This window comes from Pelophylax lessonae (assembly GCF_965119305.1).
Source record: "Pelophylax lessonae genome assembly, chromosome: 9".
Taxonomy (NCBI): Eukaryota; Metazoa; Chordata; class Amphibia; order Anura; family Ranidae; genus Pelophylax; species Pelophylax lessonae.
In genome coordinates this window covers 156609474-156637350 of record NC_138776.1, presented here as the reverse complement: position 1 = coordinate 156637350, position 27877 = coordinate 156609474, and the positions used below count along the sequence as shown (strand labels likewise).

Sequence of the window (27877 nt, the reverse complement as noted above, 5' to 3'; positions counted from 1 at the left end):
GATGTAGCTGTGTTTAGAATTAAGCAATCACATTCAAACTCAAAGTAAATCGGAGTCATTACACACCCCTGCCATCATTTAAAGTGCCTCTGATTAACCCCAAATAAAAGTCCAGCTGTTCTAGTAGGCCTTTCCTGACATTTCCTTAGACGCATCCTACAGCAAAAGTCATGGTCCGCAGAGAGCTTCCAAAGCATCAGAGGCATCTCATTGTTAAAAGGCATCAGTCAGGAGAAGGGTACAAAAGAATTACCAAAGCATTGGATATATCATGGAACACAGTGAAGACAGCCATCAAGTGGAGAAAATATGGCACAAGAGTGACCTTTACCCAGAACTGGACGTCCCTCCAAAATTGATTTAAAGACAAGACGAAAATTCAAGTTAGACTTACCGGTAACTTGTTTTCCAATAGTCTTTCAGGACAGCACCTTAGAGAGATGGCTCCTCCCTCTCCTCATCAGGAAACACCCCATCCACCAGATTTTAAAAGGAGGCTTCTCCCACCATTCATCAGTTTGTAGAAGAGTACCTCCGGCCCATGCTGGAACACATAAACAGATATGGTTAATCACAGCAATACATTTTATACAATAGGGCGGGATCCTCCTGCTGTCCTGAAAGACTATTGGAAAACAAGTTACCGGTAAGTCTAACTTGAATTTTCCCTAAAACGTCTTTCAGGACAGCACCTTAGAGAGGATTATCGAGACTTACTCAATTTAGGGAGGGACCACAGCTTGCAGGACCTTTCTGCCAAAAGCCTGATCTTCAGCTGCCAAAAGGTCCAACCTATAGTGTCTTGCAAATGTAAAGTAGCTTGACCACGTAGCCGCTTTGCAGATCTGATCTGGAGTGGCACCAGCTTTCTCTGCCCATGTAGTGGCTAACGCTCTAGTAGAGTGAGCTCTGATCCCCTGTGGGGGAGACAATTTCATTTGGGAGTAAGCCTCTGAAATAGCGGATCTGAGCCATCTGGCTATTGATCCTTTTGATGCCTGGCGACCTTTTTTGTTGCCAGAGAAAAGAACAAAAAGAGAGTTTGATGATCTAAACTCTTTAGTAACCTCCAAGTAGTGTATAAGAACCCTTCTTACATCTAGGTAGTGAAAGCTTTCTTCCTTATCTCCTGATGGATTAGGGCAGAAGGTAGGTAACACAATTTCTTGTGAGCGGTTTCTCGTTGAAGCTACTTTTGGGAGAAACCCTGGATCCGTCTTGAGAATTATCCTGTCTGGATATATGGACAAGAAAGGTTCGATAGCTGATAAAGCATGTAATTCACTGATTCTTCTTGCTGATGTTATTGCCACCAAGAAGACCGTCTTGAGGGTAAGGTTTTTTTAGTGTAACCGTTTCTAGTGGTTCAAAAGGTTCCTTTGTGAAGGCCTGAAGGACCACCGACAAGTCCCATTTGGGGAAGCTTCTGACAGGCACTGGTCTGGAGCGGGTAAGGGCCCTGAAGAATCTGATGATTAAAGATTCTGAAGAAATGGGCCTTTCCAAGAATACCCCCAGGGCTGTAACTTGTACCTTGAGGGTACTTACTGCCAAACCTTTTCCTGCGCCCTCCTGTAGGAACTCCAAAATTGAAGTAATACTGTTCAATTTTTGATCTTTCGATTCACACCAGGTATTATATGTCTTCCAAACTTTTGCATATATATTCCTTGTGACTTTTTTCCTACTGGAAAGTAGAGTAGCAATTAATGCGTCTGAAAATCCTTTCCTTTTCAGCAGTTGCTCCTCAGATACCAGGCGGTGAGCTTTAGCTTTTCCACTTCTGGATGATAGACTGGACCTTGAAGCAGTAGGTCTTGACGAAGAGGGAGCTGAAAAGCAGGTTTGACTGATAGTTGAAGGACAGTCGAAAACCAAACCCTTTTGGGCCAATAAGGTGTGATCAGGATCACTGAGGCTCTTTCCATTTGGATTTTTCTCAATACCAACGGAATGAGCTGGAAGGGGGGGGAAGGCATACCCCAACCTGAACCTCCAGGGATGTGCCAGGGAATCTACTCCCAGAGAGTTGTCGTTTCTGTGGAGTGAGAAGTAAAGTGGAAGTTTTGCGTTTTCTTTCGTTGCAAACAGATCCACCTCTGGCTTTCCCCAAGTCTTGGTTATCAACATGAAGACTTCTGGGTTCAAGCTCCATTCTGCTTCTCGGATCTTCTGCCTGCTTAAATAATCCGCCACACTGTTTAGTGTACCTTTTAGGTGGATTGCTGACAAGGAAAGTAACTGCCTTTCCGCCCATTGCAGAATTTCCGTTGCCAAAAGCTGTAGGGTTTTGCTTCTTGTGCCCCCTTGCTTGTTTAGATATGCCACTGTAGTGGCGTTGTCTGAAAGGACTTGAACATGAGTCCCCTGAAGATTTTGAGAGAAGGCAGTTAGGGCTAGGCCGACTGCCTTTAATTCCTTCCAATTTGAGGATTTTCTTGTCTCGGTCTGAGACCAAACCCCCTGTGCCAGGTTTTGGTTCCAGTGGGCTCCCCACCCCCACCTGCTGGCATCCGTTGTTAACCTCTGGTCTGCCGGGAAGGACCAGGCCAAACCCTGAGACAAGGTTATCCGATTTCTCCACCACCAAAGGGACCTCTTGACCTTGGTGGGGATTTTTACCTTTAAGTCCAAAGTCTCTGGATTGTGATCCCAGATTCTGAGGAGGAAATATTGGAGTGGTCGAAAATGCAGCCTTGCCCATTGGACAGCTGGAATTGATGCAGTCAGGTTTCCAAGGACTGACATGATCTCTCTGATCGACCACCACTGATTTGTTTGTAGCCTTGCTACCAAATTCTGTATTTTGACCTGTTTGTCTTCTGGTAGGAAGATTCTTTGTTCCACAGAGCATAACTGAAACCCTAGGAACTGAACCCGCTGAGCCGGTGTGAGATTCGATTTCTTGATGTTCACTATCCATCCCAGAGCTTCTAGATGACCTCTTGCCTTGTGCAGGTCCTCTTGAAGTTTTTCCATTGACGGGGCAAAGAAAAGCAGGTCGTCCAGGTAAGGCACCACAGAGATTCCCTGAAGGCGGAGGGGAGCTAGACACTCTGCCATTACCTTCGTAAAAATACGAGGGGAGGATGATAGCCCGAAAGGGAGTGCTTTGAATTGGATATGGAGCATTTCCTTTCCCAGATTTACTGCCAACCTTAGGAATCTCTGTGAGTGAGGAGCAATAGGGATATGTAGGTAAGCATCCCTTAAGTCGATTGATGCCATGAAGCATCCTTTTGTTAACAGGGTTCTGACTGTAAGAATTGAGTCCATTCGAAACTTTTTGTACAGAACTGACCTGTTTAATGGTTTCAGATTCAGTATAAGACGAAAATCCCCCGATGGTTTCTTTATCAAAAATATGTGGGAATAAAATCCCTGATGTTGTTCCTCCACTGGAACTGGACAGACAACTCCCTGTCGCCTCAGGTCCTTTAACAGGTCCATCATAGCCAGGGCTTTTTCTGCATCTCTTGGGAGGTTTGTGACAAAGAACCTTTCGGGTGGCGTCTCTGAAAACTCTATGTTGTAGCCTTGGGACAGCATACCCAGAATGTATTGATTTTCTGTTATGGCTGCCCAATAGGGGAGGAATTCCCTCAATCTTCCTCCCACCGGCAATGTCTTGTCATTGTGTTTTGTTGGTTGACACAGGAGGATGGAAGAGAACACCTCCTTTCCCTTTGGGTTTTTGTGTCGACCAGTTTCTTCTCTTCTCCTGGGGTCTGCTATTTTGCTGAGCTTTTTGAGGTCGAAAAAGCTTCTTTGCTGCCTGTTTCTTCTTCACAGGAAAAGACTTCTTTTTGTCTGCTGTTCTATCTAGAACAGAGTCTAGCCCAGGCCCGAATAGTAGATCCCCTTGAAAAGGAAGTCCACACAGCTTATTTTTAGAAGCTGTATCTCCAGGCCATGTCTTTAACCAAAGAGCCCTTCTGGCTGAGTTGGATAAAGCTGCAGATCTTGCTGTCATCTTCACTGACTCTGCTGAAGCGTCAGCAATGAAGGCTATGGCCGTGGAGAGCGTGGAAAAGGAATCCAAAATTTCCTGTTTAGGTGAGTCTGCTGTGATGCGTGCTTTTAGCTGGCTAAGCCAGTATTCCAAATTCCTGGACACACAGGTTACTGCCATGGCAGGTTTCAGACTCCCCATGATGGATTGCCAGGATCTCTTAAGTTGCTGGTCCATCTTCTTATCCATGGGATCCCTCAGTATTCCCATGTCTTCAAATGCTAGGTCTGTTGACCTAGAAACCTGGGAGAAGGCTGCATCAATCTTTGGCATCTTATTCCAGGGAGCTCCTGGGTCCTCATCAAAAGGAAATCGCCTTTTAAAGGCTTTAGGGAAGAAGGTTTTCTTTTCCGGATCAGTCCACTCATGTTTAATTGCATCTGAGATGGTCTGATGCACTGGGAAGATACGGCCCTTAGGCTCTTCCAAGCCTGCATACATTTTGTCATGTAGGGACAGTTCCTTATTTTCCTCCTCTAGACCCAGGGTGATGTAAACTGCCCTCAGGAGACCATCCACTTGCTCTAAGGATAGTTTGTATTTAGTGGGCCTGCTTTGTGCCCCTCCCTCCTCTTCTTCCTCTGAATCCTCCTTGGAATGTGAGGGGGAATTATCTCCTTGGGTGGAAGGAACCCCTTCTGTCCCCACCGAAGGAAGCAATTGTGAACCCTGAGAGGACAGTGAGGCTGATGGCTGACTCAGGGCAGGGTCCTGTAGGGATGACCGAAAAGATTGGATGGTAGCATCCAATTCCTTCCTCACAGATGCGACTAAATCGCCACAAACTGCAGATGCTTCTTCCTTTACTAGTGCATCAATACATCCCTGGCAAAGTGTCTTTTTCCAACTTTCCGACAACTTTGCTTTGCATGAAGGACACTTTCTCTTGAAAACAGTTTCAGAGCTTTTAGCCTGGAAGACATGAATGGGAAAACATACACATGCTTCTTAAAAGTCAGCCTGATTCTCAGGGCCACCAAAGGTGCACAGAAAGACATTTAAAGGGAAGTCCCATGTGCCCTGACAGGCCCCCAGCCACCGGGGGGAAAGATAAAAGGGATGGAGAGAGACCCCACAGTAAGATAGGCCATATAAAGATACCCCTTACCTGGGCCTTACTGGTGCCTGTGCCTGTCCCACTCGCTGAAGAAGCTTCCATCGCTTGGCAGCGGTATCACCCGTGGCTTCGGTACCGGTTCCGGAGACCAAAGCGCACCTGCACTGGACCGGATCCGGAATAAGGCACCAGCTTGCTCCTCCCTTCTTCCTCTGCGTCCGGCGGAAATGACGCCATACGCCCCCTGCAGAACGCTGCCCTTTCCGGAACCTCACTTCCGGTCCGGACGAGCGTCACTCGATCCGGAGAAATGGCGGCAAATTTGAAAAAAAGGCGGCGGAAACCTAAGAAAAATCGTTCCGCTCCTCCAAGATGCCTTCCCAGGGCTGTGCTCTGCGGGGTCTTGACTCAGCCTAGAGCACTGAAGAGGAAGAAGGAGCCCATGCACTGCAGTCGGTCGCGTGAATGGGAGAAGCAATCGTCTCCAAAAAAGGGTAGGTGGACGTAGGAAGCCCGGTCTCTCAGGATAGCACCTTAAGAGCCCAGCTCCCCACAGAGGTGTTCCTCGGCCGGAGGAAACACAAAAACTGATGAATGGTGGGAGAAGCCTCCTTTTAAAATCTGGTGGATGGGGTGTTTCCTGATGAGGAGAGGGAGGAGCCATCTCTCTAAGGTGCTGTCCTGAAAGACGTTTTAGGGAAAACTGGTCATGGAGGCTGCCAAGACGCTTACAGCAACAATGAAGGAGCTGCAGGAATATCTGGCAAGTACTGGCTGTGTGGTACATGCAATAATCTCCTGTATTCTTCATATGTCTGGGCTATGGGGTAGAGTGACAAGACGGAAGCCTTTTCTTATGAAGAAAATTTGCAAAAACTCATCTGAAGTCTCCCAAAAGCATGTGGGAAAATGTGCTATGGTCTGATGAAACCAAGGGTAAACTTTTGGCCATAATTCCAAGAGATATGTTTGGCGCAAAAAAAAAAAAACACTGCACATCACCAATAGAACACCACACAGTGAAGCATGGTGGTGGCAGTATCATGCTTTGGGGCTATTTTTCTTCAGCTGGAACAGGGGCCTTAGTCAAGGTAGAGGGAATTATGAGCAGTTCCAAATACCAGTCAATATTGTCACAAAACCTTCAGGCTTCTGCTATAAAGCTGAACATGAAAAGGAAGCATATATCTAAATCAACAAAGGAATGGCTTCACCAGAAGAAGATTAACATTTTGGAATAGCCCAGCCAGAGTTCAGACTTGAATCCGATTGAAAATCTGTGGGGTGATCTGAAGAGGGCTGTGCAAAGGAGATGCCCTCGCAATCTGAAAGACGGAGTGTTTTGCAAAGAAGAGTGGGCAAATATTGCCAAGTCAAGATGTGCCATGCTGATAGACTCCTACACAAAAAGACTGAGTGCTGTAATAAAATCAAAAGGTGCTTCAACAAAGTATTAGTTTAAGGGTGTGCAAACTTATGCAACTATTTTTATTTTTACTTCCCTGCACCTAAAAGATTTCAGTTTGTTGTTCAACTAAGTTGTACAGTTTATAGGTCACATTAAAAAGGTGAAAAAAGATTAAATGATTTAGCTTTGTCATTTTTTTTACATCACAGAAACTTGACATTTTTCCAGGGGTGTGTAAACTTTTTATATCCACTGTATATACTAAAACTATTGCATTTCCATGTTCTGTGGGAGACCAGATGTAGTGAATGCAGGGTCACGATGCAAGTAGCATAGGGAGGAAACTATTCAGTCTTTGTTTTTTTTAAAGAAGACATGCAGCCAATCGTAGTTGGATGAGAAACAGTATAACCTTAATAGAGTAAGGGTTTCTTTACAGTTAGAGCGGTAAGGATTTGGAACTTACTTCCACAGTTCATGATGTCAAAAAACGTTTAGATTGGCATCTTTGTGTATACAATACACAGGTTTATGAAAAATAGTAGGGACACATTACACACAGGTTGAACTGGATAGATTGATGTTTTTATTCAACATTTATTAACTATGTAACTATGAAAATTGTGCTTCCAGTTCTACTTTATACAAAATAAAAAGCAAAGATTCACGCTCAAAATTGCATTAAAACCATCCTGTATATAGCTTACACGCTTTCAGGATCATCATCCTGATGGCACCAGGACTCAATGTGTTACACTAATTCAAAGCTGTTTCGAGAGAAACAAAAGCATTCCTATAAGCCAGATATAAAACAGTTTTTAACTCTATTTATGCAAGTGGCTTCGCTTGCTCTCATTTTATCTAAGTAGTAGTTCACTACTGGGAGTGCATTTTTTTTTTCCTGCAAGCTAATCTGCCATCAGGGGATTTGAATGTTTTATCCATTAGTTCTGAGAGTGAGAGTGGGCATTTAAAGGGATAACTACTGTAAATGACGCTGTGAAGTTGTCTCATGTGACATTTTCCACTTAAAGGTCCATTAGTAGTTGTGAGTGAGTCCACTAAGAAGTGTAAAAGCAGCAAAACTGACACTTGATGCACAGGATTTTTTCCTCTCACCAATTTTTTTTTTTTTTTTACACTTTTATTGAGTTTATTATCTAGGACTACATATACTGTCCTAGGATTTTCACTTATGTCTGTGTAGCTGATAACATTTTTTACATACATTTACAAGATCTGTAGAAAACTGGCTTTCTGCAGTATTTGTGGGTATGTGATTTGATCATTTTAGAGACAGGCAATGCTTATTGAAGCTCTTAAACAGGTTTATATCCAGAGTTCTTACCGAAAAGCACTGCAGTTTTCTGATAAAGGCAAGTCCATGCTGACGGGACTATTGCTGTTTCGTTCACTACTTTCATAGCCAGACTCCATCCTCTGGATGAGACGGGGTTGCTGGTGATCACCAAGGTGAGGAGCGCCACGTCCCACGCCCCAGTTCCTGTATTTCACATATGGATGCTTCTCCTTTGAATCAGAGTTGCCATTCTCTCGTTCACCGATGGGAAATTCCTTGGCTATTTGCATGAAGGGCAAGATAGTAAAGGCAAAATAAAAAAAAAAACAAAAAAAAAAAAAACAGTCTACTGAAATATGGTCCCTATTTAAATTTCCTAGTACTTCTGTATATGGCGTAATACAGATACACAAATAGACCAGACCAGATATAGGGAAAATGTTCCAACACTATAACAGGTGACTGCATTATAGTATATAAATTACAAATGGATACCAAAAAATTATTAAAACAACATCAAATACTATATATGGCTAATTGGTTCAGTGAATAGGATGGGACAGGAAGTTTTTTGCCCCAAAAAACTCTTAATTTGGCTCAGGAAATCCAATTTATAAATTATGGCAGCAAAATAAAAACAACACATAATTATATGTTTAAAGATATATAGATATATATATATATATATATATATATATATACACACACATACACTGCTCCAAAAAATTCAAGGAACACTTTTTATTCAGAGTACAGCATCAAGTCAATTAAACTCCTGGGATATTGATCTGGTCAGTTACGTAGCGGAGCCGGTTTGTTAATTAGTTTCAGCTGCTTTGATGTTAATGAAATTAACAGGTGCACTAGATGGGAAACAATGAGAAAATCCCCAAAACAGGAATGGTTTTACAGGTAGAGGCCACTGAAATTTTTTTCCCCTACTCATTTTTTCTGACTGTTTTTTACTAGTTTTGCATAGAGTCAGTGTCACTACTGATAGCATGAGGTGATACCTGGACCATATAGGGCTTGCACAGTCAGTCCAACTCCTCCAGGATGGCGCATCAATACATGGCTTAGCTAGAAGGTTTGCTGTGTCTCCCAGCACAGTGTCAAAAGCATTGAGGAGATTCTAGGAGACCGGCAGTTTCTCTAGGAGAGCTGGACAGGGCCAAAGATGATCCTTGAGAACTCATCAGCAGGACCGGTATCTGCTCCTTTGTGCACGGAGGAACAGGATGTGCACTGCCAGAGCCCTACAAAATTACCTCCAGCAGGCCACTGGTGTTAATGTCTCTGACCAAACAATCAGAAAAAAATTTCATGAGGGTGGCTTGAAGGCCCGACATCCTCTAGTGGGCCATGTGCTCACTGCCTTGCACCGCGGAGCTCGATTGGCATTTGTCATTGAACACCAGAATTGGCAGGTCCGCCACTGGTGTCCTGTGCTTTCACAGATGGGAGCAGGTTCACCCTGAGCACATGTGACAGACGTGAAAGGGTCTGGAAAAGCCGTGGAGAACATTATGCTAACTATAACATCATTCAGCATGACCAGTTTGAGGGTGGGCCAATGATGGTCTGGGGAGGCATATCCATGGAGGGATGCACAGACTTCTACAGGCTAGACAATGGCACCCTGACTGCCATTAGGAATTAGGATGAAATTCTTGGACCCAGTGTCAAATCCTACGCTGGTGCAGTGGGTCCTGGGTTCCTTCTGGTGCATGACAATGCCCGGCCTTATGTGGTGAGAGTATGCAGCCAGTTTCTGGAGAATGAAAGCATTGATACCATTGAATAGCCCCCACACTTCCCTGACCTAAATCCAATAGAACGCCACTGGGACATTATGTTTCGGTCCATCCGATGCCGCCAGGTTGCACCTCAGTCTGTTTAGGAGCTTAGTGTTGCCCTGGTCCAGATTTGGGAGAAAATACCCCAGGACACCATCCATCGTCTCATTGGGAGCATACCCTCACCTTGTTAGGCATGCATACAAGCACGTGGGGGGGCCCATACAAACTACTGAGTACCATTTTGAGTTGCTGCAATGAAATTTCAGCAAAATGGACTAGCCTGCTGCATCATTTTTACACTTTGATTTTTGGGGGTGTCTGAGTTAAGCCCACTGTAGGTTGATAACTTTTATTCCCATCACAGGATGTGGCATCCTTTCGTTCCTAACACACTACCCAGTCCATATCAGTATAGATATCCAGCATGATATTTTTCCCCTTAGAGATTCAATGTGTTTTTAAAGTGTTCCTTTAACTTTTTTGAGCAATATATATATTTTTTGAGCAATATATATATATATATATATATATATATATATATATATCTCACATTTTTTTCACAAGGTTCCCTGCTTGCCTGCTGTCCCTCTCATGTTTTTGAGGAATTCACATTTTATTCTATATAACAGTTTTCCTAACAGCAGCAGGGAAGCAATAGTAGACAAACATTGTTGAAGATCACAGGAAGAAAACTTTATACAGGAAATCTTAAAGGATGAATTCACCTTTCTGAACATTACACCAATATTTATGGTGTAACATGCTCAGCATCTGCCTACTCCTCCCCCCCCCCCCCCCCCACACACTTTAACCACCATTCAGAAGTAAATAACTGGCTTTAGGTAATGGTAACAAATTTTCTGTATAGTGTATCGGGGTTTGGTTGCAATTAGCGAATCAATAAAAGAACATATAAATGGCTCACTAACAAAGTAAACACTCAATTTTTTAAAAGTGCAAAACAAGAAAAAAAAAAAGCTTACCAGAATCTTCTGAAAAGGGACTCAGTGGACTATATGTAGAATTTATCCTCTTTTCTGACCTGAATATACTGTCCACATTCAAGGGCTCCCGTGTGGGGCGCCAGGTAGGGCGATACCTACTGGAGAAGCCAGACTTTGCCTCATTGCTGCCGTTTTCCAGCTCCCAGTCTCTAGGTTGTACAGCTAAACTGGTGAGTGGCTTAATCTCGGTCTGATCTACAGCACTTCCAACATGATGCAAGCTTTGTGTTGTCTGTGATGCCTGTGATGGTCTGTTGTGAATCATATTGCTAACTGTTGCTTTAAAGTCTCTCAGTCTACTTGAACTGCTGGAAAGTTTCAGCCCAGCTCTTGGAGCCTGCTTTTCCTTCAACGTTTCACCTAATACAGCAAAAAGCAAGACAAATCAGAAAGCAGCATGTCACAAAAAAAGAAACACAATGAATGAAAAGAACGAAATAGTAAAGAGTAAGAAGCCTGTTAATACCGCAAAGCAGACCTTCACTATGATAACCTGATGATTGGGATTCATCTCCTTTTCTCCGAGGTCGGCTGGAACTTCGTTTTCGGTCAGTCAAAGGTCCTTTCCTTGAAAAGTGTCGCTGACTACACTCGCTGTCTGTAAGATGCCCTGATCACAAGAAATAATACATAAAAAAGAAAATTACACAATGCGATCCAAGGCGCAGTCAGGAAAACAACTCCCACATGACCCAGGATATTTTTGAGTCCTTGTAACAAGAACAATTTTAATACAAGGCTTTGGCTGCTTGGCCAGTTAGCTACATTGTGCTTAGACACTGTGAAGCAGATGATTTTTCTCTGCTCCATAGGATGGTAGATGGATTCAGGTAAAAATAAGAGGAAACTATACTTAAGCAACAATGTATGGACAGGTACTCACTGCAAAATTACAGTGATAACGAATCAGGACGCAATATTTTTGGCTGCCAGCCCTTACACTATAAGCAATGACTATAATAACTATTACCTATGACTGTCATCAACATCATGGGCTGTAGCAACTGTAAAGCCCTTGTTTATAGGCACACAGTTGCACACATGGTTTGGTTCCAGTGCACAAAGCAAGTGAACAAACCTATGTCAAAAGAAACATGGTTGTTGAATTAAAGTGTATCCCTAGGCAATTATTTTTTAGGTTTAAGGGTTAGACCTCCTGCCAAGTTTTTATTGCGTCACCCCTCCATTTGCAGCGGTGACCATTGTTACCAGGACAAAGTTAGTGAAAACCCAACATTTTAGAGTTTTCCTCAGAACAATAGGTAAGGGAAACTCTTCTAATGGGGACACCTGATCTGGCAGACAACTACACTATATTACCAAAATTATTGGGATGCCTGCCTTTACATGCACATGAACTTTAATGGCACCCCAGTCTTAGTCCATAGGGTTTAACATTGAGTTGGCCCAGCTAGAACAGCTTCAACTCTTCTGGGAAGGCTCTCCACAAGGTTTAGGAGAGTGTTTGTGAGAATGTTTAACCATTCTTCCGGAAGTACAATTGTGAGATCAGGCACTGATATTGGAGAGAAGGCCTGGCTAGCAGTCTCCCCTCTTATTCAACCCAAAAGGTGCAGGCCAGTCCCGTTCCTCCACGTCTTTATGGACCTTGTTGCTGCACTGGTGCAGAGTCATGTGAACAGGAAGGGCCAACCCCCAAACTGTTCCCACAAAGTTGGGAGCATGAAATTGTCCAAAATGTCTTGGTATGCTGACGCCTTAAGAGTTCGCCGCACTAGAACTAAGGAGCAAAGCCCAAAACCCTGAAAAACAACCCTATACTATAATCCCTCGTCCACCAAATGATTTGGACCAGTGCACAAAGCAAGGACCATAAACACATGGATAAGCGAGTTTGGGGTGGAGGAACTTGAATGGCCTGCACAGAGTACTGAACTCAGCCCAATAGATAGGGGTTTTGACTCTTCCACTGTCTATCTAAAGCCCCATAAAATGGCTAAACATGCACTTTTGGCCCCTTTCACACAGAGTGAACTCCGGCAAGCGGATTCACCTGCTCAGTGGGGGATCGGTCTGCTGATTCCCGCTGAGCAGGCAGGTGACAGCTCAGTGTCCACTCCGCTTATATATAGCGGACACATCCCGCTCTCCTCTTTGGGACGGTTGGATGGAAATGGACTACCTGTCCGTTTCCATCAGACTGTCAGGCGATCTGATCGATGGATGGGGAACATATAGCCATCCATCTGCTTTTGGTGGCCTGGATCGGATCAGATTCAGGCTGGTGTAAACTGACACATTTCGGTTTACATCCGCCTCCCCACAAAGAACAAACAATAAGGGGTCCGATTGGGTCCACTAAAAAAAAAAAAAAAAAAAAACCATATGCTAGAGTTCATCATAATAAATGACAATAAATCTATTTAAGTTAAACATTTAATTTGGACTCTCACAGAAAAACATGCAACCTTCTTCTGAAAAACAAAGAAATGCACCAACAGGTGGCGGCCAACTGGGCACATCTATACCATGTAAATGTGCCACATCCTAACATCTGAATTAGAAATTGAAATTTGGGGAAACATGGACTTTACTGGCACAGGTGTATAAAATATAACATTTATTGTTGACAGTTAAAATATAAAAACACATAAATGGCAAACAGTTGCCAGCACATACGAAAAATCAACACAAAAAAAGAAGATAGGCGATTTCCAAACTACTGCATTATATAATGCAAGCATAGATATAAATAGACTCTGTGACATTAACCGTAATATATATCCCCAAAAAGGAGGAAAAGAGAAACCACTTCTACTGTAGGTAGGATGGTCACAGATGTCAAAAGTAGGAAGAGTGTGAGCTAGGCTGACATGTTTCGCAGGTATGCTTTATCTGGAGGTCTGGTTCATCACTCTTGTTAACTACTCTATCAGACACAAGAGATAAAATACACAATATTTTGAGTAGTTTGAATTAGGACAATGATATAGTCAGGTAGACTACTGACTAATAGCATATTAGCAAGTTTGTGTCTACTTAGGGAAGCCATCCATGATAGCGGCCCTGCATTCAGGGAAACCCCAACACGGAGAGAACATGGGGATCCATATGGTAAGGGTGTAAAGAAAAAAAAGAAAAAAATACTATATGGATGAGTATAACATACCTGTAAAGGTGCTTACAAAAAAAAGGTAAGTCTAATTTTGTTGGCTCCCTTGATGATCCGAGGAGCCAACAAGATTAGGTTGAGATATACATGTTAAGATATCTCCAAAAACGTTGATCCTTACCCAGCTGGGGTTGAAGTTAAATATTGAAGAGAATTGGCCAAATGTGGCTTCTACAGATATAAAAGGAAAATATCACATCTATATGGACTGTACTAACTTGTTTAAAGAGAAAGGCATCACACTAGGGAGACCTAAACCTGCTACACCCAAAGTTGTGGAAGAACCAGCAGAGTTGAATCGTAGGTGTGAACATTCCCCACAAATTTATATAGAGAAGTTTAAATATATATAGAAAGCAAAACCCATAATAGTGAATGATAAAGATATAAAGGGTCATAATCAACTGCTTAGGGGCTCACCTGAGAGACCACTCAATAGTCAATAAAAAAAAAAAAGATAGGGTCTCTGGTAATCAGGTAGGAAGAGGTCAAACATCGTGAATAGAGTCCTAGGGACAGAAAAAAACCTCAAAAACTAGTCCTGACATCCAGTGAAAGGTAAAGCACATGCCACATTATTACACTATATGGAATGGTCAAAAGTGCCAAAAAAAAATAAATTATAAAGCCAACATGGTGATATATAGGGGGCCAAGGTGAAATTAAAGAGAATTTTTTCCACAATAAAACATACACACATAGACCATAGTGGTAGTACAAGGACATAGCATCATAGAAAGGATAGGGAGGGTCTTACCCAAACAAAAGGCTCAGCAATCCAATCAACCCCCAGGGATGGGGAGATACCATCATAATGTGGGGCTGTGTACCAGCCCCTTAAATATGGATCCCGGAGAGGCGTCATCTACGAGGGGTGACGTTACCCACCCCGGCCGGTCATTGCGCATGTCCGGCGACCCTGCCGCGAGTGTGCCCAGACAACCTGCGTCATCGCACAGATGGAGAAGCCGGAACAGGCAAGGCGAATAGGGCACACAGCCAGGGAGGGAGGCCGCTCCTTATGCGTGCCAACCAATAAGCTGCATATCACGGGCCATCCATAGGTCATTGCTGCGTCTACGGCCTTCCGGCCGGACGTTGCACGTTTCTCCTAAGGAGTAGGGGAATTCCCATCACAGCACCAAACGGTGGTTCCTCCCAAGAAGACCCCTGATCAACAATCAGTGATTAGGGTTGTAGAAAATACACAAAATGAAAAAATGCATAAATCGAAAAAGACAATAAGAATTACAAAATACATGTACAATGTATGAAATATTACACATATATTTCTGCTGGATGTCCCCAGTACAATTCCACGGGGTGTACATCCAGCTAAAAGGTCATAATAGTGGTAATAATAGTAAGATACTAGTAAAATTCACTTTATAGTATTGGATAGGATCCCTCAAGACCCACGGGGGGGGGGGGGGGGACCCTCTGGATTGAATGGCTTAATGCTACTTGTCGCCTTGGTATCAATGAAACCCAGTCCCATAAATCATTTCTTTAGATTAGACCTCTTAGGATCACTATGGCATTAGGTAATAGCCCCATCATCATTAGTAACTTTGATATCTTTTAAGATGTTTTTTTTCCCCCTCTCTCCTGGGTTCTCATTATGTCATTGTCTACAGGGTACACCTCATACGTACGACCACTCATTTGCCATAATATCATTATATTTTTGTTGGAGGTATACAAGTATCCTTAAAAAGAACCAATGTGCGTCTTGGGATATAATTTAATCTGTTTATCTGTGTTACTACCACAATGACCTTTTAGCTGGATGTACACCCCATGGAATTGTACTGGGGACATCCAGCAGGAATATATGTGTAATATTTCGATTTATGCATTTTTTCGTTTTATGTGTATTTTCTACAACCCCAATCACTGATTGTTCATCAGGTGTCTTCTTGGGAGGAACCACCGGGTGGGGCTGTGATGGGAATTCCCCTTCTCCTTAGGAGGAACGTGCGGCCGAAGGGGCGTAGACGTGGCTATGACCTATGTATGGGCCGTGATCTTATTGGTTGGCACGCATAAGGTGCGGCCCTCCCGCCCTGGCTGTGTGCCTCATTCACCTTGCCTGTTCCGGCTTCTCTTTCGAAGCGATGACACGGGTTGTTCGCACGCACGCGCAGCAGGATCGCCAGACATGCACAGTGACCGGCCAGGGCGGGTCACGTCACCCCTCGTGGATGATGCCTCTCCAGGGATCTATATTTAAGGGGCTGGTACACAGCCCCACATTATGGTGGTATCTCCCCATCCCTGGGGGGTGATTGGATTGCTGAGCCTTTTGTTTGGGTAAGACCCTCACTAACCCATCTATGATGCTATGTCCTTGTACTACTTCTATGGTCTATTGCTCTTTCTGATTTAAGCTGATATATACCAATGGTTATACTATAACTTCTTAAATCAGAGTATCTTTCCCATTCATTTACAAACATATCGTCGCTTTGTATTTATTATATTGGCCTTTTACTAAGTTAACTATTCTTCATCATCGGCAACAAGGTTACATGCAAACCCTGCTCCCTAACACTGAGCTTGCTGATATATATATATATATATATATATATGTTTTATTGTGGAAACAATTATCTTTAATTTCACCTTGGGGCCCCCCCCCCCCCCATATATCACCATGTGAGCTTTAAATTTATTTGTTTTTGGCACTTTGGACCATTCCATATAGTGTTATAATTGGGCATGTGCCTTACCTTTCACTGGATGTCAGGACTAGATTTTGAGGTTTTACCTATCCCAAGGACTCAATTCACAATGTTTGACCTCTTCCTACCTCATTACCAGAGACCCTATCTAATTTTTATTGACTATTCAGTGATCTCTCAGGTGAGCCCCTTAGCATTTGATTATGACCCTTTGTATCTTTATCATTCACTATTATGTGTTTTGCTTTCTATATATATTTAAACTTCTCTATATAACTTTGTGGGGAATGTTCCCACCTACGATTCAACTCTGCTGGTTCTTCCACAACTTTGGGTGTAACAGGTTTGTTGTGGTGTAACAGGTTGAGGTCTCCCTAGTGTGATGCCTTTCTCTTTAAACTAGTTAGTACAGTCCATATAGGTATATTTTTCTTTTATATCTGTAGAAGCCACACTTGGCCAATTCTCTACAATATTTAACTGCAGCCCCAGCTGGATAAGGATCAACATTTTTGGAGATATCTTAACATATATATCTTGACCTAATCTTTTTTGGCTCCTCGGATCACCCCCCTTGGCTTTTTTGTTAGCACTTTTACAGGTATGTTATAGTCATAGTATTTTTTTTTTTTTTTTTACACCCTTACCATATGGATCCCCATGTGATCTCAGTGTTGGGGTTTCCCTGAATGCAGGGCCGAGATCATGGATGGCTTCCTTAAGTAGACACAAACTTGCTAATATGCCCTATTAGTCAGTAGTCTACCTGACTATATCATTGTCCTAATTCAAACTACTCAAAATATTGTGTATTTTATCTCTTGTGTCTGATAGAGTAGTTAACAAGAGTGATGAACCAGAGCTCCAAATGAAGCATACCTGCGAAACATGTCAGCCTAGTTCACACTCCGCCTACTTTTGACATCTGTGACCATCCTACCTACAAGTTCCCCAGGAGGGGAAGTGGTTTCTCTTTTCCTCCATTTTGGGGGATATACATTATGGTTAAAGTCACAGAGTCTATGTATATCTATGCTTGCATTGTACAACCCAATTCCAAAAAAGTTAGGACACTTTACAAATTGTGAGTAAAAAAGGAATGGACTAATTTACAAACTCAAACTTCTATTTTATTCACAATATTATAGATAACATATCAAATGTTGAAAGTGAGACATTTTGAAATGTCATGCCAAATACTGGCTCATTTTGGATTTCATGAGAGCTACACATGCCAGAAAAGTTGGTACAGGAAGCAATAAGAGGCCGGAAAAGTTAAATGTACATATAAGGAACAGCTGGAGGACCAATTTGCAACTTATTAGGTCAATTGGCAACATGATTGGGTATAAAAAGAGCCTCTCAGAGTGGCAGTCTCTCTCAGAGGTCAAGACGGGCAGAGGATCACCAATTCCCCCAATCCTGAGGCGAAAAATAGTGGAGCAATATCAGAAAGGAGTTTTTCAAAGAAAAATTGCAAAGAGATTGAAGTTAGCATCAACAGTGCATATCATCATCCAAAGATTCAGAGAATCTGGAACAATCTCTGCGTGTAAGGGTCAAGGCCGGAAAACCATACTGGATGCCCGTGATGTTCGGGCACTTAGACGGCACTGCATCACATACAGGAATGCTACTGTAATGGAAATCACAACATGGGCTCAGGAATACTTCCAGAAAACATTGTCAGTGAACACAATCCACCGTGCCATTCGCTGTTGCCGGCTAAAACTCTATAGGCCAAAAAAGAAGCCATGTCTAAACATGATCCAGAAGCGCAGGCGTTTTTCTCTGGGCCAAGGTTCATTTAAAATGGACAGTGGCAAAGTGGAAAACTGTTCTGTGGTCAGAGAAAACGAAATTTGAAGTTCTTATTTTGGAAAACTGGGACGCCAGGTCATCCGGACTAAAGAGGACAAGGACAACCCAAGTTGTTATCAGCACTCAGTTCAGAAGCCTAGATCTCTGATGGTATGGGGTTGCATTAGTGCGTGTGGCATGGGCAGCTTACACATCTGGAAAGGCACCATCAATGCTGAAAAGTATATCCAAGTTCTAGAACATATGCTCCCATCCAGACGTAGTCTCTTTCAGGGAAGACCTTGCATTTTTCAACATGACAATGCCAGACTACTTACTGCATCAATTACAACATCATGGATGCGTAGAAGAAGGATCTGGGTACTGAAATGGCTAGCCTGCAGTCCAGATCTTTCGCCCATAGAAAACATTTGGCACATCATAAAGAGGAAGATGCTACAAAGAAGACCTAAGACAGTTGAGCAATTAGAAGCCTGTATTAGACAAGAAACAACATTCCTATTCCTAAACTTGAGCAACTTGTCTCCTCAGTCCCCAGATGTTTGCAGACTGTTATAAAAAGAAGAGGGGATGCCACACAGTGGTAAACATGGCCTTGTCCCAACTTTTTTGAGATGTGTTGATGCCATGAAATTTCAGTTTAAATATCTGATGTCATCTATGTTGTATTCTGAATAAAATATTGAAATATGAAACTTCCACATCATTGCATTCTGTTTTCATTCACGATTTGTACAGTGTCCCAACTTTAATGCAGTAGTTTGGAAAACACCTATCTTCTTTTTTTGTGTTAATTTTTCGTATGTGCTGGCAACTGTTAGCCATTTGTGTGTTTTATATTTTAACTGTCAACAATAAAAGTTATATTTTATATACCTGTGCCAATAAAGTCCATGTTTTCCCAAATTTCAATTACTAATGCAACCTACTTAGATCCCCCCCAAAAAAAATAAAGTGTGCAGCGAAGGTGAGAATGTGCTGCTGGTGGGGCCAAAGTTTAACTGAAACTGTTGTTTTGCATTAATAAACATGAGGACTGAAAATCTAGTTGTGCAGAAGATTCCCGATATAGGATACATACCCGTATCTCTGCTACTCTGCGACGCAGCATCGTTCTCAAGGTTGTAGATGACAGTGCCTTGTGAGTCAGAGGAGAAATGGCTCACCACAGACTCATGATGTGAGTGCTTATAGTGACAGCTGTCTGTGGAAGAGTCTGTCCTTGTATCACTGGAGATAGATGGCTCCCTGCCTGATGGACAATACAGAGATCACAGCAATTTAGGAAAAACAAAAGATTTCACTGTATCCTATGTTTAGCTCAGAAAAAGCCTACCAACAGGCCATTCGTATATTATAAATAGAAAATAGAGCAAAGAAAGTAAAAGGAAATAAGAAATCTGATTAGTTGTCTTGGGCATGAGCTCAGATGAGCAAGAAAATGCTATATGTTGCCAAACTCTCATAAGGACTTGTTAAAATTTGAAGTATCAGAAAGTAAGCATACTTTATTTGTAAGCATACTAAAACATATTTAGGAAGTGAGAAAAAAGTAGTTACATTTAAGAAGTTCTTCTTTCAAAATGTAAAATTATTTTTAAAATGCTAAGTTTAAAAAAAGATTTAAAAAATGGTTACAAAAGCAATAAAATATTTACCTCCACTGAGGTCACCAGTGGCTGGTCACAATATCAAAATCAAGACATTGGTCATTTAATTACAAGTCATTTGTTCAACCCAAGGCCAACAACCTTGGATTGACGTTCAGACGGAGGCAGCCAGTTCAAAGATCTGCCTAAGTACCGCCTTGTGTGGGCACTCGCAGTACAGATCTAGTCATTTCAAAATCTTTCGGTTACATTATTCTTTGGCATTTTACTACTTGAATATGGCAGCTGTATTATTTTGCCCCCTAGTCACTAAGCTCCTTATTCTAAGCCAGAGACTCTAGTAATATGGCCGCCAAACACCTAGTATCTTAGACTTTGAGAACATGGCTGAGAGTAATTTCCTAATAAGTTATCCTCAGGAAGATGCCAGCCGAGTATTGGTTGTCCATAGGCTTCAACAAAATTGCCACCATCCCATAAAATCCCATTATGTATACAAGGACTGCCTGGCAACCCAGCTGTTTCCCCTGAGGAAGTCACGTACAATGATGTAATAAGTAGGGCAGGGCCAAGGTAGACGTGGACTTGCAGTGACGTATAAGGAAGTCTGTACCGATATTCTCTTACGCTTCAAATGTAAGGTTAATGTGGTTTGATTGTGAGTGCATTTCTTTTTGAATACTTCAACAAATATATTATGGGAGCTTCACTATTTATTTTCTTGTTAACACAAGCAAGGCAATATGGCTGCATGAATACTAAGGATATTTAAAGAGACTGCACCCTTTATTCCCTGGAGCCATTGTTGATTCTACCAAGAGAGGCCCTAGTGGAAAGGGGGCCAGAGTGTGTCCAATCAAAGGAGTTGAAACACCCTGGTGTTCTCTTCTTTTTTTAATTCATGTGATTGATATATATATATATATATATATATATATATATATATATATATATATATATATATACATACATATATATATATATATATATATATATATATATATATATATATATGCACATCCTGAGATTTACACCCCATGGTTGCAGTTTAGAAAAAGCGCATAATCTATAGGCTGCCTTAAGCCAGTCATAGATGGAGCGATCATGGGTTTCAGGAAAGAAAATGGCTTAATTCCCCCCATCAACACAGTCAGTGTTGATGGGGGAATCCCTCCCGTGGAGCTACTGTGTCCTTCCGGCTGGGGGGTCATGGGGAGCCCTCCCTTGCCGGGAGAACGCTCAGTGATTGTTAGTGGCTAAAGCCGCTGGCAATAATCGGATGCAGAATGCAAGAGGTTAGTTGTACCCAAGTTGATCGATCGATCAACTTGGGTGCAATCAGCCTGCCTATACATGGTTTGAATCTCAGCCAGTCCCTGCTGAATCGGCCAAGGTTCCAACAACTATCTACAGCCAGCTTTAGAAAGGGCATTTCAAAAGGTTGGAACTATCAGCATACTTGCCTTGGCTGAATAAGGCATTGTAGTGCAGCCTTTAGTTACAAAAATGGAAAAAAAAAAATTAAAAAGTGTTCTCTTTGTTCACAAAAAGTCTAACTGTGCTTAGATAAACACATACCTGAATCCTCACTATCGTAACAAGTCCTGCTGTATTGTCGCAAATCCATCTGAGACAACATGTCTGGTACAGTTACTGGTGTTCCCCTGGGATCAGCATATAGAAGCAGTAGTGGTTGGTAGTGACCTTTAATACATTTTGTAACCACATCTTTCCATTTTGGACCAATCTGAAGGGAAAAAGGAAGAGCACATGACAAAAATGATCATTTGGCTTGAAGTACAGTGTTAAGTCAGGCTATATATATATATATATTATATATACACACACACACACACACACACACACACACACACACACACACACACACACACACACACAGGTAAGAAAAAGTATGCGAGTGAACCCCTTAGAATTAACTGGTCTCTGCAGTAATTTTCCATTAAATGTGATCTGATCCAAGTAACGACAACAGACAAAACACAATGTGCTTAAGCCGTTAACACGCAAAACAATTCTAATTTCACAAGTCTTTGCTAATTTCTCGTGTCTTTGCTGAACACATTCATTAAACATTCGCAGTGCTGGAGTAAAATTAAAGTAAACCCTTGGAGGTAATATCTGGTCGAACCTCCTTTGGGAGCAATGATTTCAAGCAAGCACTTTCGGGAGCAGACCTGCACAACATTAAGGAAGATTAGTCATCTTTACAAAACTGCATTCTGCATTTTTAGGATGTCTGGTATGAGCAGCTCTCTTGAGGTCATTCCACAGCATCTATGGGGTTAAGGTCTGGGCTCTGACTGGGCCACTCCGAAAGGAGAATTTACTTTCTTAAGTCAGTGTGGTGGCTTTACTTCAATGCATAGGGTAATTGTCCTGCTGCATCACGCAACTTCTACTAAGCTTCAGCCGGCGGAGAACCACCCTGACATTATCCTGTAGGACATATTGGTAAACAAGGGAATTAACTTTCCCCTCAATGAAAGCAAATGGTCCAGGCCCTGAAGCTGAAGTGAATCACCGCTGACGAAGTCCCCGCCCATAGGGGACGATACGCGTGCGGGGGGGAAGGTGGAGCCATTGGCATCACCCGCTGTCATCTGGAATACGGCGAGGTCTGTGCAGGACTCGCCGCCGCCTGTAATATTCGTTTTGTCTGCTTTCTATCTATACAGAGCAAGAGGCTCTTCTTTATTGAGTTTTAATAAAAGTTGTATATCAGGATTACACTATGTGTCTGCCCGTCTTATGTTTCCCATGACATGCTAATGAGTGGAGCGGTGGAGGTCTAAGCTGATCCAGGATTGCTGCTTCCATGCTGGGAGAGGAGAGTTTTGGCTGATTGATTGTGCTTTAAAGGCTATTGAGTGGAGCTGTGGAGGTCTGTCTACAGCCGATCCAGGATTGCTTCTTCCCTTCGGGGAGGGGATAGTTGGGCTTGTTTTAATTTGCTATAAGGTGAGAGGCCAATCTATATGGTGGTGGTCGATCATGCACTGGATAGCACCTGTATCCCCATATAGGAACAGTCTGATTCACCTCCTTTCCACGGGTCTTGCATGGACTTCTTTCTCCTCACATTTACCATTTATTTTGAATATTGACTTTTGATCATGTCTTCAGATAACTCCTTTTTGTGAGCCATGGTTCACATCAGCTGATGCTTTTCATGGACAATGATTTTAAAATATTTGAATGTATTATCATATTTTAAACCACGCCTCCAAAGTAATTTCACTAAACTGGATTCCAGGTGTGCAACTGCTGTCTCCAATTAGCTTTCTTTAAAGTATTTAATCTATGTGGGTTCATTTACTTTTTCTTTCAGCACTGTGAATGTTTAATGGGTGTGTTCAGTAAAGACACAGCAAATTAGAATTGTTTGGGTGTAATCAGCTTAAAACGGAGCTCCACCCAAAAGGAATAGCTCCGCTTGCTTGCTCCCCCCCCCCCCCTCGAGTGCCACAATTCGGGGGGAGGGTACCTGTTTTTGACCGGTACCAATCCCTACTTCCGGGAGACCTCGCTGCGGCGAGATTCCTCAAGAGGTTCCGCCCCCTCCTCCTTCCTCTGCTGCCAGGCCAGTTAGAAAGCATGCGCAGTAGGGAACTGGCTGTGAAGTCGAAAGGCTTCACTGCCGGTTTCCCTTACCATGAATGGCGGTGGCAGCACCTGAGAGTTAATCGGAAAATCGGCTGGGGTGCGGACATTGCAGGTTTCCCGTACAGGTAAGTGTCCTAATTAAAAGTCAGCAGCTTCAGTGTTTTTAGCTGCTGACTTACTTTTTTTGGTGGGGGGGTGCGGAACTCCTCTTTAAGCACATTGTGTTTGTCTATTGTTGTGATTTAGATGAGGATCAGATCACATTTTATGGCCAATTACTGCATAAAACCATTAATTTCATGGGGTTCCCGTAGGTTTTCTTGTCCGTGTGTATACAGCAGGTAAAAAAGGTATTGAACAGGTCCTAATTTTTCTAGGTAAAATAAATTTCTAAAAGGTGCTATTGACATGAAACTCTCACCACATGTGGGTAACCACTCACGCAATCCATACATACAAAAGAAACCAAAACAAATGAGTGCAGAAAATAAATTATGTGTAATAAAATGTAATGACACAGGGGAAAAACATTGAACACGAAGAAATGGAAGTGCAAAAAGGTAAGGAAAGCCAAGACACCAGCTGAAACCTATCAGTATTTAGAAAGCAATCATGTCCCTTTGTCAGTGCACATTAATATCAGCTGGTTCAGTCTCAACTGATGGCCTATACAGTGCCTTGAAAAAGTATTAATACCCTTTGAAATTTTCCACATTTTGTCATGTTACAACCAAAAACTAAATGTATTTTATTGGGATTTTATGTGATAGACCAACACAAAAGTGGTACATAAGTGGAAGGATGGTTTTTAATTTTTTTTACAAATAAAAATCTGAAAAGGGTGGCATGCAATTGTATTCAGCCCCCCTGAGTCAATACTTTGTAGAACCACCTTTCGCTGCAATTACAGCTGCAAGTCTTTTTGGATATGTCTCTACCAGCTTTGCACATCTAGAGTGATATTTTGCCCATTCTTCTTCGCAAAATGGCTCAAGCTCTGTCAGATTGGATGGAGAGCGTCTGTAAGCAGAAATTTAAAGTCTTGCCACAGATGCTCAATTGGATTAAGGTCTGGACCTTGACTGTGCCATTCTAACACATGAATATACTATGATCTAAACCATCCTGTTGTAGCTCTGGCTGTATGGTTAGTGCCATTGTCCTGCTGGAAGGTGAACATCTGCCCCAGCCTTAAGTCTTTTGCAGACAGGTTTTCTTCTAAGAATGCCATGTATTTGGCCCCATCCATCTTCCCATCAACTCTGACCAGCTTCCCTATCCCTGCTGAAGAAAAGCATTTCCACAACATGATGCTGCCACCACTATGTTTCAGGGTGGGGATGGTGTGTTCAGGGTGATGTGCAATGTTAATTTTCCACCACCCACATCTTTTTTAGGCCAAAAAGTTCCATTTTGGTTTCATCTGACCAGAGCACCTTCTTCGACATGTTTGCTGTGTCCCCCACATGGCTTTTTGCAAACTGCAAATGGGACTTCTTTGGGCTTCCTTTCAACAATGACTTTCTTCTTGCCACTCTTCCATAAAGGCCAGGTTTGTGGAGTAAACGACTAACAGTTGTCCTGCTGACAGATTTTCCCACCAGGGCTGTAGTTCTCTGCAACTCCTCTAGAGTTACCATGGGCCTCTTGGCTGCTTCTCCGATTATTGCTATGCTTGCCCGGCATGTCAGTTTAGGTGGACGGCCATGTCTTGGTAGGTTTGCATTTGTGCCATACTCTTCCTATTTCCGAATGATGGATTGAGCAGTGCTCCGCGAGATGTTCAAAGCTTGGGATATTTTTTTTTATAACTTAACCCTGCTTTAAACTTCTCCACAACTTTATTACTGACCTGCCTAGTGTGTTCCTTGGCCTTCATGATGCTGTTGGCTCACTAAGGTTCTCTAAAAAAAACCTCTGAGGGCTTCACAGAACAGCTGTATTTATAGAGATTAAAAAACACACAGGTGGACTATTTACTAAATTAGGTGGCTTCTGAAGGCAATTGGTTCCACTAGAATTTAGTTAGGGGTATCAGAGTAAAGGGGGCTGCATACAAATGCACGCCACCCTTTTCAGAGATTTGTAAAAAACAAAAATTAGATTTATCATTTTCCTTCCACTTTACAATTCTGTGCCACTTTGTGATGGTCTATCACATAAAATCCCAATAAAATATCATAACATCTTTGGTTGTATTAGACAAAATGTGGAAAATGTTCAAGGGGTATGAATACTTTTTCAAAGCTCTGTATTTATCTGTATACACATTAATCAAAATAAAGTATTTATAAAAAAAAAAAAGTGATATGGAAAATATGGTACCTCCTTTCAAACAACAAATGCAAAGTTTTAAGGCAAAATCAAATGATAATGTTGATAAATTGAATAATATATAGAACTGATTATATAGGGAAAACATTAAAATTTGAGTTCCAGAAAAAAAACTAAGGAGGTAACATAACTAAATATTGTAAAAATAGTTTCTCATGCTTTGGAATAGACTTTTTTTTTTTTTTTTTTTTTTTGAGTAGAGAGGTCACACAGGGTCCCAGCCTGCCACCCTTCATCTGGAGGATTGCCAAGATCAATTTTAGTCTTGCGGTTTAATTATCAGGACAGAGATATGATTCTACAAAAAAAAAACGTTGCCTTGAAAACATTTTAATAATTGAAGGGAAAATTTAATTGTATCCAGTATTCTCCTCAGAAACACAGAAAACTATCCAAACTTAAAGAAAGTAAAAAAGACTAAAAAAAACTTAATTATATTCTATGTTTTACCCGGCATTGCTGACGGTTGTTCTCAAGAAAGAAACCAATTTGTTTGACATACTGGCTAATGCCACTTCCAAGATCGATATAAATTAAAAATATCTATGAGGGGTTCTTTTTCTGGGTTAACAACTCCTCTAGCGGTTAACTTTTGATTCCTAGAGGACTATTTATATCCCATGGCACCTTGCTGACTGCGAGCAGTGATTCCTGTACTGATTCCCCCTCCTGAAACTCCTCCTCTCAGCACCTCTGTAGTTCAGAAGGCAGACTGTGAAAAGTGTGGCCCAGCAGTGCTTACACCTAGGGAATAGCGAATACATGTCACATAATTCAAAAAAAGAAATGTGCAGGGATCTTCACAAAGGAAGTTTACAAGCTTCGAGCTTGTACATATAATAGGAATTGGTCAAGAAACAATTGAAACAATGTGGAATTTGATATATGGTTTTATATTTTGACCATAGATACACTTTAATAAGAAGGCTTTGATATTAGGGTGTAGTTTTATTTTACTATATTGGACATATATTTCTTGAATTGGATTATGGGAGCTATATAATAGCTCTGCAATTTATTATTTTTTCTTTTTAACGATGCATTGGAAAAGCATAAAACGTGGTGAGATTTTACACTTTACACATGCCATGGCTGACACTCGGAAGTATTTACAAAAAAGATGAAACTATAGTCAGGTTGTACATTCCTGTCATTCCTGATATTCTCAAGGTGTTCACATTCTTATACAACGGCTGGTACATTTAGCAGTATCCAGAAAGAGATGGACTCAAAGGTAGATATTAATTTTTGTGTGGAATATTCACTAGCATTAAACGTATATTTGTTCAAGGCCTATATTCCTCCACAGTATTCAAATGAAATTGCAATGCTCCCAATAAAATTTGTAGTGAAGAAAATCAATAGGAATTCCTCATTGCAGTAGGCCAGTAGTTTACCAGAAAACATGATAGACACCTTTACTGTATCAATTGTTACGCTTCTTCTGTCAAACGAATGCAGAGTTTTGGGTTATTAGAAATATTGTGTGTAATGTATTCTAAAAAGAAAAGATACCAGCTTTTTTCTAAGTCACTCCTAATATTTTTTATTTTGTTAATTCATATAACTAAATATGTCGCATGTGGATTATCTGATTACTCTCCTTTGGCAAGATTCAGGATTCAAAAATGTGTTGTCATTATAGAATCAAAGGTCATACAATGAAAATTAGGCATAGCTCTGCACACAATATAACACACATACTCGCATATCGGCATTAAAAAAATACAATTAAAATATAATTCCAGGGATAAAATCAATCTTTGGAAATGTAATCTATTTTTGGCTAAGAAGGTTTCCTTTAGCCTCCACTACTTAACTATGATCTCAGTATATTTTTAACATGGAAAAATCTGGATTCTTGTCTTTCCGTAAAATCCCTTTTTCTGATATTCATTGATGGACAGAGCTCCATATCTTCTTGACACTTGGGTTTATGCTGCCCCCCTACAGGAGTAGGACACTAGGCACAAAAAAGTTTGACTACACCTGTAGGACAGTCCCAGGGGGTATACTCCCACTTCCTGCTATAGGTCCTCAGCTTTGTAACAAGCAGTGTCAGAACAACATATAACCCAACTCAATAGAGTG

The 27877-nt window shown here is 41.7% G+C and overlaps 1 protein-coding gene across 6 annotated transcripts in view; it reads right to left on the bottom strand.

Annotated features, from left to right (window-relative positions):
- Positions 1–27877, bottom strand: part of USP54 (ubiquitin specific peptidase 54) — a 253901-nt gene that overhangs the window by 65821 nt on the left and 160203 nt on the right. For 5 of the 6 annotated variants that reach the window (XM_082267464.1, XM_082267460.1, XM_082267465.1 and 2 more), the window contains exons 10-14: positions 21407–21575; positions 19300–19470; positions 11047–11190; positions 10560–10940; positions 7826–8057 (exon numbers count right to left, since the gene is read on the bottom strand). In XM_082267464.1, the coding sequence (XP_082123590.1) occupies positions 7826–8057; positions 10560–10940; positions 11047–11190; positions 19300–19470; positions 21407–21575 (1097 nt within the window). The remainder of the gene's footprint in view (positions 1–7825; positions 8058–10559; positions 10941–11046; positions 11191–19299; positions 19471–21406; positions 21576–27877) is intronic. The other variant, XM_082267463.1, reaches the window with a different exon arrangement.